Source organism: Papio anubis, chromosome 20, assembly GCF_008728515.1.
Source record: "Papio anubis isolate 15944 chromosome 20, Panubis1.0, whole genome shotgun sequence".
In the NCBI taxonomy this organism is placed as follows: Eukaryota; Metazoa; Chordata; class Mammalia; order Primates; family Cercopithecidae; genus Papio; species Papio anubis.
In genome coordinates this window covers 12,652,049-12,668,118 of record NC_044995.1, presented here as the reverse complement: position 1 = coordinate 12,668,118, position 16,070 = coordinate 12,652,049, and the positions used below count along the sequence as shown (strand labels likewise).

At 47.1% G+C, this 16,070-nt stretch overlaps 2 protein-coding genes across 7 annotated transcripts in view; both read right to left on the bottom strand.

Moving 5' to 3' along the window:
- Positions 1–783: 783 nt before the first annotated feature.
- The window catches only part of LOC103880228 (zinc finger protein 544), a 34,135-nt gene continuing 18,848 nt past the window's right edge, over positions 784–16,070 (bottom strand). For 2 of the 6 annotated variants that reach the window (XM_031659349.1, XM_031659350.1), the window contains exon 6: positions 784–2,065. In XM_031659349.1, the coding sequence (XP_031515209.1) occupies positions 1,951–2,065 (115 nt within the window). In that variant the 3' untranslated portion in view covers positions 784–1,950. Of the gene's footprint in view, positions 2,066–9,430; positions 12,233–13,276; positions 13,628–16,070 lie in introns of those variants that run through there. The other 4 variants (XM_031659352.1, XM_031659351.1, XR_004180245.1 and 1 more) reach the window with 4 other exon arrangements.
- On the bottom strand, positions 9,431–12,611 carry LOC116271639 (zinc finger protein 544-like). The gene is given in 1 exon segment (XM_031659347.1): positions 9,431–12,611. A coding segment is annotated over 1 exon segment (1,827 nt). The 5' UTR covers positions 12,048–12,611; the 3' UTR covers positions 9,431–10,220.

The window sequence follows — 16,070 nt, the reverse complement described above, 5'->3', positions numbered from 1 at the left end:
CAAGCTCAAGTTATCCTCCAACCTCAGCCTCCCGAGTAGCTGGGAGCACAGGTGAGAGCCACCACACCGGGCTTTTTTTTTTTTGCTTTTTTTTTTTTTTTTTGAGATGGAGTCTCGCTTTGTCGCCCAGGCTGGAGTGCAGTGGTGCAATCTCAGCTCACTGCAAGCTCTGCCTTCCGGGTTCACGCCATTCTCCTGCCTCAGCCTCTGAGTAGCTGGGACTACAGGCGCCCGCCATCACGCCTGGCTAATTTTTTGTATTTTTAGTAGAGATGAGGTTTCACCATGTTAGCCAGGATGGTCTCGATCTCCTGACCTCGTGATCCGCCCGCCTCGGCCTCCCAAAGTGCTGGGATTACAGGCGTGAGCCACTGCGCCCGGCCGGGCTAATTTTTATAGAGACTGGATTTTGCCATGTTGCCCAGGCTGGTCTCCGAACTCCAGAGCTCAAAGCAATCTTGTCTGCCTCAGCCTCTGAAAGTGCTGGGATTACAGGAATGAGCCACTGTGCCCAAACCTGTGTGTTCATTTTTTTGGAGCCAGTCACTGGGCTCCTCCTAGTTCTAATGGTGTGGAATCTGTTATTTTGATGTCCTATTATTTCCTCTTTCCTCCTCCTCTTTTTTTTTTTTTTAATTTTTGAGACAAGGTCTTGTCTGTTGCCCAGTCCAGAGAGCATCACGGCTCACTGCAGCTTCAACCTCTTGGGCTCAAAGGATTCTCCCACCTCAGCCTCATGCCACCATGCCCGGCTCATTTTTGTATTTTTTTTTTTTTTTTTTGTAGAGAGATGGTTTTGCAATGCTGCCTAGGATGGTCTTGAGCTTCTGATCTTAAGCAGTCCACCCATCTTGACCTCCCAAAGTGCTGGAATTACAAAAACGCACCCAGTCTATTTTTTTTTTTTCCTAGTTCTTGTTTATCTCCTTGATTATAAGGTAGGAGTTTGTCTATTGCAGTAGTTCTTAAAGTGTGGGTCAGGGAGCCCTAAATGTTCCTGAGATCCTTTCAAGGTATCAGTGGGTTCAAAACTAAGTTCATAATAATAATAAGATGTTGGCATTTTCTTTTGTTGCCAGAGGGCTCAGGAGGGTCACTGGATGCCAGTGGCAGTTGGTGTCCAGGTTCTTGAAGCCATCGCAGGAAAGAATTCAGGGATAAATCAGAATAAGCAGAAAAGCCAGAAGCTGTCATTGCAAAGTGAAAGGAAACACAGGAGACAAGTGTGAGGGAGTGGTTCCTGGCTCCTGAGTCACACCCAACGTTGTTTGCATTTCTCATTTTATGGGTGTTTAATTATGGGTGGAATAGTCACTGGTATCTGGAAAAGGAGGGGATTTCAGGCACCGCGCTCCCCCTACCCCCACCCCAGTTACCACCCCCTTTCTCCCGTATTTGGGTTTGCCTGGAAGAGTCATGGACATGTCACCCTGACCAGTTTTGGCTGTCTTCTCTCCCTTATTTTGGATTTTGTTATCCTGTGGTTTCTTTGCCTACTGCTTGTTTTAGTTGTCGTTTGGGTTTTTCCATTCTCCTGGACTACCCAGTGCTATTCCTCTCTCACTCTCATTTTCATGGGAATATACAATACAGTTGTCCAGAGGCTGCTAGATGAGTCATATTGTAACAGATGCAATGGGGACATGCAGCTATGGGAACTCAACTGCCTTCAGTGAAGCCAGACATTAAGGAGATTTGAAAAAATATCATACAATGCCACTCTTTTCCCTATTTCTGTTTTGGAAAATGCTGTTTTTCATAAAGTAGGTGATTTTAAAAAATATGTTGTATTAGTCATGTGGGCGCTGGTAACAACGTACCACAAATGGGGTGGCTTAAACAACATAAATTTATTGTTACAGTTGTAGAAGCCAGAAGTCTGAGATCAATGTGTTGGCACAGTTGGTTCCTTCTGAGGGCTACAAGAAAGTATATGTTCCATCCCTTTCCTTAGTTTTTGGTGGTTTGCTGCCAATCTCTGGCATTCCTTGGCTTGTAGATCTCTGACTTTGTCTTCAAATGGCATTTTCCCTGTGTATGTGACAAGCTGTCTGTCTCCAAATATCTGTTTTTATAAGGACAATAGTCATAATGGACCAGGGCTCACTCTAATGATCTCATTTTAGCTCTTTAAAGATGCTGTCTCCAAGGCCGGGCGCGGTGGCTCAAGCCTGTAATCCCAGCACTTTGGGAGGCCGAGGCGGGCGGATCACGAGGTCAGGAGACCGAGACCATCCTGGCTAACACGGTGAAACCCCGTCTCTACTAAAAAATACAAAAAACTAGCCGGGAGAGGTGGTGGGCGCCTGTAGTCCCAGCTACTCGGGAGGCTGAGGCAGGAGAATGGCATGAACCCGGGAGGCGGAGCTTGCAGTGAGCCGAGATGGTGCCACTGCACTCCGGCCTGGGCAACAGAGCAAGACTCTGTCTCCAAAAAATAAAAAAATAAAAATAAACAGCCAATACAGGCTGAGTGTGATGGCTCACGCCTGTAATCCCAGCACTTTGGGAGGCTGAGGTGGGCGGATCAGTTGGAGACCAGCCTGACCAACATGGTGAAACCCCGTGTCTACTAAAAATACAAAAATTAGCCGGGCGTGGGGGCGCCCACCTGTCATCCCAGCTACTCAGGAGGCTGAGGCAGGAGAATTGCTTGAACCCGGGAGGTGGAGGTTACAGTGAGCCGAGATCGCACCACTGCCACTCCCAGCCTGGGTCAGTCAACACATCTGACTGCATCTCCTCGTCAACTATACAACAAAACATGAGCATGTTGCCCCTCCAGCAGGCACTACTTCATCAATAGCCCAAACGTGGAACACTAGCTTTCCAGATAGTCTACCTTAACGGATGAACGGATAACCCTCTAGCAGGATTTGTATAGTATGAGCACAATTTACCTTGTAGCTTTCAATTACAATTTTTTTTTAAAGTTATGGGTGAATAAACATTCATTTTCTTACCCTATTCCTTTCCTAGATTGAAAACTCTTTTCTCTAGAGAAGGTTCTGCCATGCCATTTGTTCTGTGTTTGTTTTGTGACAGAGTCTCATTCTGTCACCCAGGCTGGAGTGCAGTGGCACGATCTCGACTCACTGCAACCTCTGCCTCCTGGGTTCAAGCAATTCTCCTGCCTCAGCCTCCTGAGTAGCTGGGATTACAGGCGTGCACCACCGTGCCTGGCTAATTTTTGTATCCTTAGTAAAGACAGGGTTTCACCATCTTGGCCAGGCTGGTCCCAAACTCCTAACCTAGAGTGATCCACCTGCCTCGGTCTCCCGAAGTGCTGGGATTACAGGCGTGAACCACCGTGCCCAGCCCTGCCATCTGTTTTTTTTTTTTTTGAGACAGAGTCTCGCTTTGTCGCCCACACTGGAGTGCAGTGGCACAATCTTAGCTTACTGCAACCTCCACCTCCCAGGTTCAAGCAATTCTCCTGCCTCAGCCTCCCAAGTAGCTGGGAGTACAGGCGTGAGCCACCACGCCTGGCCCTGCCATCTGTTTTGTTTTTGTTTTGAGACAGTCTTGCTTTGTAGCCCACACTGGAGTGCAGTGGCACTATCTTAGGTCACTGCAACCTCCACCTCTTGGGATCAAACGATTCTCCTGCCTCAGCCTCCCAAGTAGCTGGGATTACAGGTATGAGCCACCACGCCCAGCCCTGACATGTTTTTCTTTTCTCTTTTTTTGAGACAGAATCTTGCTTTGTTGCCCAGGCTGGAGTGCAGTGGCACAATCTTAGCTCACTGCAACCTCTACCTCTGGGGTTCGAGCAATTCTCCTGCCTCAGTCTCCTGAGTAGCTGGGATTACAGGCGCCTGCCACCATGCCTGGCTCATTTTCGTATTTTTTATTAGAGATGAGGTTTCACCATATTGGCCAGGCTGGTCTCGAACTCCTGAGTTCAGGTGATCTGCCTGCCTCAGCCTCCCAAAGAGCTGGGATTAAAGGCATGAGCCACCACGCCTGGCCTGCCATCTGTTTTTAATCGTGGTGTTCTCAATTTTCCATGATGCATGGGTCTTATTAATTCTGATAATACATGGCATGACCTGAAAATTTCCTTGCAGCCCTGGGGAAGTTTCCCTTTTTCTTTTTCTTACTTATTTGTTCAATGTGGAAAGTAAAAGTTCCTCTTCAAAGTTTCTCTTCTTGTTAAAGAATAAATCATAAATGTTGAAAAGTAAGTTTCTTTTATAAACTAACTTCCTTGAAGCCTCTTTGCTTTGTGCTGTTAAGTCTTTGTTAAGCCCTATCCTATGTGGCTGTTAAACATGCTCACAGGCACGTAGTATGTTCTATGTCCTTGTACCTTAACCAAGATATTTGTCCTGGATGTGCCCACAGGCACATTCCAGCTCACAGCCTATGCTCCTTCTGTATCTGGCATAAGCAACTTCCCCTTTTCCTTTGTCTTTCCATTACTTTTGCCTATTTCGAAAAGTTTTAAACGTTAGCCAATCTAGTGTTAGTTTAGACTGTGCAATCTGGCTGCAGCCAATGGAGACATGACACAGTAGCAGGGACAAACTACGTAAGGAATAAAAATTGCTTCCCTCCTTTGATCAGGTGTGCTCTTGCCATTGTTCCATCTGTGATGAGTACCCTTTCTGCAGAAAGTAAAAACGGCCTTGCTGAGAGAATTAAATTTATGTTCGAGTGCTATTTCTTTGCAGCACCAGGGAACGAGCATTCTGTTTCTTAATAAACATTTTACATATAACATTGAACAATCTTACTTGTAAAGTCAAAGAGTCTGTTCTTGTTCTCATTGTTCTATTTTATCAAAATATCTGCATTATTTTTTATTTGTAACACTTTTGTTTTTGTTTTTGTTTTTTTTTGAGACGGTGTCTCGCTCTGTCACCCAGGCTGGAGTGCAGTGGTGTGATCTCGGCTCACTGCAAGCTCTGCCTCTCAGGTTCACACCATTCTCCTGCCTCAGCCTCCCGAGTAGCGGGGACTACAGGCACACGCCACCACACCCAGCTAATTTTTTGTATTTTTAGGAGAGACAGGGTTTCCCTGTGTTAGCCAGGATGGTCTCGATCTCCTGACCTCGTGATCTGCCCGCCTCGGCCTCCCAAAGTGCTGGGATTACAGGCGTGAGCCATTGCACCCAGCCGATCTTGGCTCACTGCAACCTCCACCTCCCGGGTTCAAGTGATTCTCCTGCCTCAGCTTCCCAAGTAGCTGGGATTACAGGCGCCCACCACCACGCCCGGCTAATTTTTGTATTTTAAGTAGAGACGGGGTTTCACCATGTTGATCAGGCAGGTCTCGAACTCCTGACCTCACGATCCACCCGCCTTGGCCTCCCAAAGTGCTGGCATTACAGGCATGAGCCACTGCACTCAGCCTTGTAACCCTTTCTTGACTCACTTTTAGATTAACAAGATGCTTTAAATATTTGATTCTGCCGGGCGCAGTGGCTCACGCCTGTAATCCCACCACTTTGGGAGGCCGAGGTGGGCGGATTACTTGAGGTCAGGAGTTTGAGACCAGCCTGGTCAACATGGTGAAACTCTGTTTCTACTGAAAATACAAAAAATAGCTGGGCGTGGTGGTGGGCGCCTGTAATCCCAGCTACTTGGGAGGTTGAGGCAGGAGAATTGCTTGAACCTGGGAAGTGGAGGTTGCAGTGAGCCGAGATCGTTCCACTGCACTACAGCCTGGGCAACAGAGCAAGACTCTGTCTCAAAAAACAAAGAATATTTGGTTCCTCTGAATATGTATCTTTTCTGCTTTGTCTTAGATACCTTCTTTCATGATGGAAACTTTATCTTTTGCTCCTTGCCTGCCACCTATATTCAAGAGGCTATGAGAAAACAGACAGGAAGCTCCACAGACAGGCGGGGCTGCTTTAAGAGTACGCTTTGCTTGAGGGTGAAGAGGGCAAGAACCAGCTATCAGGTAAAAAGTTCTGAAATGCCAGAATAAAGCAGCCCTTGCTACAGAGCAAAATACATCAGATTGGCCGGGCGCGGTGGCTCACGCCTGTAATCCCAGCACTTTGGGAGGCCGAGACGGGCGGATCACGAGGTCAGGAGATCGAGACCATCCTGGTGAACACGGTGAAACCCCGTCTCTACTAAAAAATACGGAAAACTAGCCGGGCGAGGTGGCGGGCGCCTGTAGTCCCAGCTACTCGGGAGGCTGAGGCAGGAGAATGGCGTAAACCCGGGAGGCAGAGCTTGCAGTGAGCTGAGATCCGGCCATTGCACTCCAGCCTGGGCGACCGAGCGAGACTCCGTCTGAAAAAAAAAACAAAAAAACAAAAAAAACCACATCAGATTCCGTTGTCCCCTGAACTAATCTTTTAGCATGTGACTCCTTCCCTACTTAACTTTTTGCTAACCCACAGCCAGATAGTTAATGCCAGGCAGGAAAAAAAGAAATGGGGAAGAGTCTGAGTTTCATGGACAGACCTTTGATTAACCCACTTTCTGGTCTATTAATCTATGGCTCTGCTGGGGGCTGCCACATCTGCTGCCACAGCTTCTCCTCACCTGACCCTGTCCAGCTTTCCTCATTCTGTATGTTTGGCTATTGGCTATACTTCCATCTGCTTTTTTTTTTTTTTTTTTGAGACGGAGTCTCGCTCTGTCGCCCAGGCTGGAGTGCCGTGGAGTGATTTTGGCTCACTGCAAGCTCTGCCTCCCGGGTTTACGCCATTCTCCTGCCTCAGCCTCCCGAGTATCTGGGACTACAGGCGCCCACCACTAATTTTTTGTATTTTTAGTAGAGACGGGGTTTCACCGTGTTAGCCAGGATGGTCTTGATCTGACCTCGTGATCCACCCGCCTCGGCCTCCCAAAGTGTTGGGATTACAGGCGTGAGCTACCGCACCCTGCACTTTCTTTTGTTGTTTTGTTTTTGAGACGGAGTCTTGCTTTTCGCTGTTTTGCCCAGGCTGGAGTTCAATGGCACAGTCTTGGCTCACAGCAAACTCCACCTCCTGGGTTCAAGTGATTTTCCTGCCTCAGCCTCCCGAGTAGCTGGGATTACAGGCACATGTCATGACAGCTGGCTAATTTTTTGTATTTTTAGTAGAGATGGGGTTTCACCATGTTGGCCAGGCTGGTCTCAAACTCCTAACCTCAAGGGATCCGCCTGCCTCGGCCTCCCAAAGTGCTGGGATTACAGGCATGAGCCACCGTGCCCACCCTCCCATTGGCTCTTATCCTGCTTAAATGTGCAGTAATAGCATGCACCGTGGCTCATGCCTGTAATCCCAGGACTTTGGGAGGCTGAGGCTGGGGATCACTTGAGCCCAGGAGTTCAAGGCCAGCCTGGGCAACATGGTGAGACCTTGTCTCTAAAAAAATAAATTTAGCCAGGCTTCGTGGCACATGCCTGTGGTCCCAGCTACTTAGGAGGCTAGGACAGGAGGAACATTTGAGCCAGGTTGAGGCTGCAGTGATCCGTGACTGCGCTACTGCACTCCAGCCTGGGTGACAGAGCAACAGCCTGTGTCAAAAAATAAATATAAATGTGGCCAGGCATGGTGTCTCACACCTGTAATCCCAGCACTTTGGGAGGCCGAGGCGGGTGGATCACGAGGTCAGGAGATCGAGACCATCCTGGCTAACATGGGGAAACTCCGTCTCTACTAAAAATACAAAAAATTAGCCGGGCGTGGTGGCGGGCGACTGTAGTCCCAGCTACTCGGGAAGCTGAGGCAGGAGAATGGCGTGAACCCAAGAGGCAGAGCTTGTAGTGAGCAGAGATTGTGCCACTGCACTCCAGCCTGGGGGACACAGTGAGATTCCGTCTCAAAAAAATGAATGAATGAATGCAGACATGGCCTCTTCCACTTTCCCCACAACTGTCAATTTATGCTTTTTTCTTTTAGGGAACATGTTGCTGAGTGGACCAATTTAAATTATGTGCTTGTAACCTTCTGTGAACATACTATTTGGGCTCCTGTTTTCACATCACCTGATAAGTATTTTCCATATTAATATGCTGCCAGTTCTGATTACAATCCAACCAACTGAGCAACAAAGTTTAAACACAACCAAATCCCTGAAATTGATTTAGAGTCCAATATTTTGTTGTTTTGTTTTAGAGATATGGTGTTGCTCTGGTGCCTAGGCTGGAATGCAGTGGTGTGATCTCAGCTCACTGCAGGTGCGACCCCCCACCACCCTCAGGCTCAAGTAATACTCCTGCCTCAGCCTCCAGAGTGCTGGGACTACAGGTGTGCAGCACCACGCCCAGCTAATTGTATTTCTTTTGTAGAGATGGGGTCTCAACATGCTGCCCAGACTGGTCCCAATCTACTGGGCTCAAGTGCTTGGTCTCCCAAAGTGCTGGGATTATAGGCATGAGCCATTTCGGCCAGCTCAGAGTCCTTTTTTTTTTTTTTTTTTTTTTTTGAGACAGTCTCGCCCTGTTGCCCAAGCAAGAGTGCAGTGGCATGATCTCAGCTAACTGCAACCTCTGCCTCCCAGGTTCAAGCGATTCTTATGCCTCAGCCTCCCGAATAGCTGGGATTACACACGTGCGCCACCACACCCAGCTAATTTTTGTATTTTTAGTACAGATGGGGTTTTGCCATGTTGGCTAGGCTAGTCTTGAATGCCTGTCCTCAAGTTATCTGCCCACCTCAGCCTCCCAAACTGCTGGGATTACAGGCATGAACCACCATGCCTCACCAGAGTCCTTTTTTTTTTTTTCTTGAGAGGAAGTTTCACTCTTGTTGCCCAGGCTGGAGCGCAATGGCTCAATCTTGGTTGACTGCAACCTCTGCCTCCTGGGTTAAGATTCTCCTGCCTCAGCCTCCCGAGTAGCTGGGATTACAGGTGTCCACCACCATACCCAGCTAATTTTTGCATATTTAGTGGAGACGGGGTTTCTCCATGTTGGTGAGGCTAGTCTCGAACTCCTGACATCAGGTGATCCACCTGCCGTTGCCTCCCAAAATTCTGTGATTACAGGCATGAGTCATTGCGCCTGGCCTGTATTTTTTTGTTTTAAGACAGAGTTTCGCTATGTCGCCCAGGCTGGAGTGCACTAGTGTGATCTTGGCTCACTGCAAGCTCCGCCTCCTGGGTTCACGCCATTCTCCTGCCTCAGTCTCCCAAGTACCTGGGACTACAGGTGCCCACCACCATGCCCAGCTAATTTTTTTGGTATTTTTAGTAGAGACAGGGTTTCACCATATTAGCCAGGATGGTCTGAATCTCCTGACCTCGTGATCCACCCACCTTGCCTAACTAAGTGCTGGGATTACAGGCATGAGCCACCGCACCTGGCCCCTGGCCTGTATTTTTAATAGAGACAGTTTTGCCATGTTTGCCAGACTGGTCTCAAACTCCTGACTTCAGGTGATCCACCCACCTCAGCCTCCCAAAGCACTGGGATTACAGTCATGAGCCACTGTGCCCACCCACCTGTGTGATTTTAGAAACTGCAGACTCCTGGATTCTACTACCAGAGATTTTTATTCAGTTGGCTAGAGTGAGCATCATAATACAATTTTAGTGCACACTCCAGGCAATTCTGATGCACATGGTCATGAAGCCCCACTCTGAGAGTCATGTTTTAACCACTTGATTTCTAGTAAAGAGGGTATGGCAGGGAAATTTCCTATCTTGGTTATTATTTATTTAGAGAGTATCTCACTCTCATAAGGCAGCAGTGTGATGGCATGATCACAGCTCACTGCAACCTCCGCCTCCCAAGCTCAAGTGATCCTCCCACCTCAGTCACCTGAGTAGCTAGGACTACAGGTATGCAGCACCATGCTAGACTAATTTTTGTATTTTTTGTAAAGACAGGATTTTGTCATGTTACCCAGGCTGGTCTCAAACTCCTGGGCTCAAGCAATCCACCTGCCTTGGCCTCCCAAAGTGCTGGGATTACAGGTGTTGGCAACTGCATCTGGCTCCATCTTGGTTATTCAGAGAGTTTCTTGCCCACGAGCTTTCTCATGTTGAATAAGGGAAGTATCCTAACTGGAAACTTTTCCACATTAACATTCATAGGGCTTCTCTCCAGTATGAACTCTCCAATGCCTGGTAAGTTGACACCGCTGGCTAAAGGCTTGCTCGCAGTGGTCACATTCATAGGGTTTCTCTCCAGTGTGCGTCCTCTCATGTTTACTAAGGGTTGAGCGATCATTGAAGGCTTTCCCACAATCAATGCATTCATAGGGCTTTCCTCCAGGATGCATTCTCTGATGTTTAATGAGTCACTACTGCTGGCTGAAGGCCTTAATACACATCACACTGATAGCTCTTCCCACTGACAGGTGTCCTCTGGTGCATGATGAGGGGAGACTTCTTGCTGAAAGTTTTCCCACAATGACTGCACTCCTAAGGTTTCTCTCCAGTATGTGTCCGCCGATGCACTACAAGCTGAGATCGCTGCCGGAAGGATTTCCCACAGTCACTACATTCGTAGGGTTTCTCTCCAGAATGAATTCTCTGATGGGAAAGAAGGTTAGAGCTCCCTGTAAAGGCTTTCCCACACTGACTGCACTCAAAAGGTTTCTCACCAGTGTGAGTTCTCTGATGCATCACAAGGTAGGAGCTCCTCGCAAAGGCTTTATCGCACTGATTGCATTTGTACGGCTTCTCCCCAGTGTGAATTTGCAGATGCCTGATGAGCTGAGTGCTTCGATTGAAGGCTTTTCCACACTGGTTACATTCATAGGGCTTTTCTCCAGTGTGAGTTCTTTTATGTGCAACTAATTGATAGCTTTGGCTGAAGGACTTTCCACAATGAGTGCACTTGTACGGTTTCTCCCCAGTATGAATTCTCTGATGGATGATGAGGTTAGAGTTCCACCTGAAGGATTTCCCACATTCGATACACAGATACGGTTTTTCTCCAGTGTGAATTCGCTGATGCGTAATAAGTTTGGAACTCTGGGAGAAGGATTTCCCACACAGGTTGCACTCATAGGGTTTCTCTCCAGTGTGTGTCCTCTGATGTACGACAAGATCATACTTCTGGCTGAAAGATTTCCCACACTGAGTACATTTGAAGGGCTTTTCTCCAGTGTGGGTTCTTGTATGTGTAACTAACTCATAGCTTTGGCTGAAGGACTTTCCACAGTGAGTGCACTCGTACGGTTTCTCTCCAGTATGAATTCTCTGATGTACAATGAGGTTAGAGTTCCACCTGAAGGATTTTCCACATTCAACACACTGATACGGTTTTTCTCCAGTGTGAATTCGCTGATGCGTAATAAGTTTGGATCGCTGGGTGAAGGATTTCCCACATAGGTCACACTCATAGGGCTTCTCTCCAGTGTGTGTCCTCTGATGTACGACAAGGTCATAGCTCTGACTAAAAGATTTCCCACAATGAGTACATTCGAAGGGCTTTTCTCCAGTTTGTGTTCTCTGGTATATGCGCTTACAACAACAGCTGAAAGAGTTTCCACACTGATTACACACAGATGACTTCTCTGCAGTCTGAATGATGTTACAGTCAGAAAAAGATGAGGCCACAGGGAAGGCAGCACAGCCATCCTCACCTCTGAAGGGGGTCCCTCCAGGGTCACTTCTTTCTGTTTGTACAAGGCACAGACTCTCAGAACAGGCTTCTCTGTGTTCATCACACTCATACTGACTTTTTCCAAAATGCGCTGGCTTCTGTTCATTCAGAGACACACTGTGACTGAAGAGATTTCCATAATCCTTACAGTCATCACTTTTCTTCACTGAAAAAGTTTTACCATGAAAACAAAGGGAGGAACCATAGTTGAGAGAGTCACGACCAACAATATGTTCATAAGGGGTTTTCTTTCCTGTTTCAATGTTTCCAAGTTTACTCAAGTAAATGCTCTGACACAAGGCTCTAGCATGCTGATGATTCTCACAGTGCTTCCCACCTGCTCCATTTTTCTCATGATTAATGAAAGTTGAATTTTGTTTAAACTCTTTAACCTGTGAGTTAGGCTTAGGGAAACCTGTACGTGCAGGTAATGTCATAGGTAGAAGGCTTAAAGTAGAAGGTAGAGAGTAACTTCCCCCAAGTTCAGGCTCACAGTGTTCTCTTTGAGGAAACAGTCTCTCTGAGGTGAGTACCATGAACCTCAAGGAGTTCTCCTGGTGTTCTCTTAACTGGTTGCTCTGATTGTGCACTTTTCCTAATGACACCAAACAGGGTGGCTCCTCCTGTACACATTGTTTCACTTCCACGTGGTGGGACAGTTCTTCCCTAGCTCGATCTTTTTCAGAATTCAACCTATTCTCCTCAAGGGTAGTCTTCCAGTCTGAAAGAAATCCAAAATGCCTGAGTTACTGGAGAAGCATCAGAGGGGGAGGGGGATGAAGGAGACAACTGTGTAATAGAGGTGTCTCTGGTTTGTTTCCAAGCTACAAACTGTAATCTGTATGCACGCTGTGAAAAGCACAGATGGATCAGCAAACATGGTATCAGTGGTAAAGTGCAAAATACACACAAACATAATAAAGAAGTGACTAAGTAACACTGGTCCCCAAATAGAGGGCAAAAGAATAAGCAGGGAGGGGCCAGGTGCAGTGGCTCATGCCTGTAATCCCATAACTTTGGGAGGCTGAGGCAGGTGGATCACTTGAGGTCTGGAGTTAGAGACCAGCTTAGTCAACATGGTAAAACTCTGTCTCTAATAAAAATAAAAAAATTAGCCAGGTCTGGTGGTAGGCACCTGTAGTCTAAGCTTCTCAGGAGGCTGAGGCAGGAGAATTGCTTGAGCCTGGGAGGTGTAGGTTGCAGTGAACCAAGATTGGACCACTGCATTCCAGTCTGGGTGAGAGAGTGAGACCCTGTCTCAAAAAAAAAAAAAAAAAAAAAAGAAGAAGAAAAGAAAAGAAAAAAAGAGAATAAGCAGGGAGGTGAAGATAAGAGAAATCCACAGAATGAACTGGGTCTGCAGGATATAAAGCCATTAACCATTGCAAAAAATACGTATGTTCTAAGCCCCTGGACCCTGTGAATGTGAACTTTTGGGAAAAAGAACTGTTCAGATGTGATTAGAATTTTATTATTATTATTTACTTATTTAGTTTTCTAGAGTCAGGATCTTGCTGTGTTGAACAGACCAGATAGCGGCACAATCATGGCTCACTGCAGCCTCAAACTCCTGGGCTCCTGTGATCCTCCCCCATTGGCCTCCCAAAGTGCTGGGAATACAGCCAAGCCAATGTACCCTTCTGTGATTAATATTTTTATTTTATTTTATTTTATTTTATTTATTTTTGAGACAGAGGCTGGCTCTGTTGCCCAGGCTGGAGCAAAGTGGCACAATCTTGGCTAACTGCAATCTCCACCTCCCAGGTTCAAGTGATCCTCCTGCCTCAGCCTCCTGAGTAGCTGGGATTACAGGTGCCTGCCACCACACCGTGCTAAAAATTTTAAAATGGGGATTTTTTCTGGATTATCCAGAGGGGCTCTAAATGTAATCACAAGTGTTCCCATAAGAGAAAGGCAGAGGGAGATTTGAAACACAGAGAAGGTGATGAGAAGACACAGCAGAAGGTATCTGAAGACTGGAAAGAATGCTGAAACCAACAGGAGAAGGAAAAGACAGAAATGCGTTTTCCATTTGGAGCATCCAGAGGGAGCACAGCCGTATCAACACCTTGATTTCGATCCAGTGACATTGGTTTTGGACTTGTAGCCTCTGTAACTTTTAGAGAATAAATTTGCATTGTTTTAAGCCAACAGGTTGGTGGTAATTTTTTACAGCAGCCACAGGAAACAAACACAGACTCCTAACTGGTGCTTAGTCCTAGAATATGTTTCTGCTCCACTTCTGGATCTCATCACTGCATCTCAAACATCAATACTGACTTCATATGCTTAATGCACCAATTCTACCACTTCTTCACGCTGCAAACAGAAAAAGTTATTTAAGCATTCCAGAATTGACCCAATAGACTCTCCAGAAAAGACTGCACAGTCTCCGATGCAGCCCGGGCAGCATGACTGGCTGCATCTGGGCTTCACTGTTTGCCACTTCAGACAGGTCCTCAGCCTCTTAGAGGTTCACTTTCCTTGCTGTAGCCAGAAGAAAGAATGTTTATCCTACAAGATTTATTTTGAGGCATCAATGAATCACTATGTGAGCCTCACACAGTGTCTGGCACCGACATTACAAAACATGGTTGATCTTGCCATCCTTGTTATTGTGGTGGTGGGGATTCCTCACTGTTGAAGATACGGAGCCTCCAAAAATGAGTGGCAGAGGCTCCCAGCTTAGGATCCTTGTCCAGGTCCTAAAGATCCCTCCTCTGCTTGTCACTCTGTTCATTATGGTTGCATGGCACCACAGTCAACACTACTGAGGCCTACGTCAAGTTCCCATGCATCACTCTCTGAGCACATGAGGACACAAGGATCCTTTGGCAACACATTAACTATACTCTGTGGCCATCCCTTGACTTCTGAGAGGATTTTTCCCTCTTCTCAATCAAAACCTCTCTTCCCTCCTGAGCAAGACCCTTACATGCACCCAGCACCCTCATACCTGGTGCCCTCACACCCAGCACCCTCACACCTGGTGCCCTCACACCCAGCACTCTCATTCTTGCATTGTCCTCAACCCAGCTCTGTGGTTCCTCTGGGAAGTCACTGTGGAACCCCTCATGGGAGGATGTTTTGAAAAGAAACGATAGCCCAATGAAGGGTATTTGAGGATGAGAAGCAGGCAAGAAGTCATTGGGTGGCTGAGTTGTGTCCGGGTTTTGCCTGGCCATGGAAAATCAGGTGAAGGACATTAAATATCTTGCAGTGGCTTCTCCATTAGGAGCATGAAATGAGGAAAGAGGCTGTCTTCACAGGCCAGTCAAGAGGGATGTCTATGCCATACAGAAAGACTGACAGTAAACAGAATCCAGAATGACATGATTGAGGTATGGTGTGCAGGGCATGGCCCAGGGAGGAGGGGAGATAAGTAAGTGTGGGCCTTCAGAGGAAGAAATAACAGAGGCTGCAGGCGAGAGAGTTACAAGGAAGGAGGAGCAGGAAGACATGAGACAAATTCAGATAAACTCAACATCTCCAGCCTGGGGGAAACGTGAGAGGGTGCTGTGAAGATACACATGATGCACGTTGCTTAGTGAAAGCAGTCAGTCAGAAAAGGCTATATAGTGAATGACCCCAACTATGACATTCTGGAAAAGGAAAACTATGGAGACAGCATAAAGATCCGTGGTTGCCAGTGAGGCAGGAGAATAGGGTCTGGGGGCAGGGAGCCTAAGGCTGATTCATGCTGACTTCATGAATTGAATCAAAAGTAAAACCCTAAATTTCCACGCCCACGTAACAAAGGGTCGGAGGCTACTCCCTTTGCAACTCCCCCCAACTTTCTGTGTTGCAGATGAAAAATGGAAAGGACCTCTGATTGGTTCCCTCCTGCAACCCATCAGATGTCTGCACAGAGCGTAACTTTGTAACTTTACTTCAGCCTCTGCTTGGCCACCTTCCACAACCAATCAGACTGGTCATGGGCCACTACTTCATACGATATAAACCAAGTAACCAATGGGAAGTATCCAGAGAGCATTTAAACCCCAGAAAATTCTGTGGCTATTGCTTTTGAGCCTTGCTTGAGCCTGCAGGTGTATTTTTGTTTCAATACATCTATGCTTTTGTTGCTTCTTTTGTTGCTTTGTGTGTTTTGTCCAATTCTTTGTTAAAAATGCCAAGAACCAGCTGGGTGTGGTGACTCATGCCTGTAATCCCAGCACTTTGGGAGGCCGAGGCGGGCGGATCATGAGGTCAGGAGATCCAGACCATCCTGGCTAACACGGTGAAACCCCGTCTCTACTAAAAAATACAAAAAACTAGCTGGGCGAGGTGGCGGGTGCCTGTAGTCCCAGCTACACGGGAGGCTGAGGCAGGAGAATGGCGTGAACCCGGGAGGCGGAGCTTGCAGTGAGCTGAGATCGTGCCATTGAACTTCAGCTTGGGCAACAGAGTGAGACTCCGTCTCAAAAAAAAAAAAAAAAAAGTAAAAGAACAAAATGCCAAGAACCTAGACACCCTCCACTGGTAACATATTTTGGTGAGCCAGCCAGAGGGAAGCTCAAAGTTTGGGGTTTCTTTTTCTTCTCTTTTTCTTTTCCCTT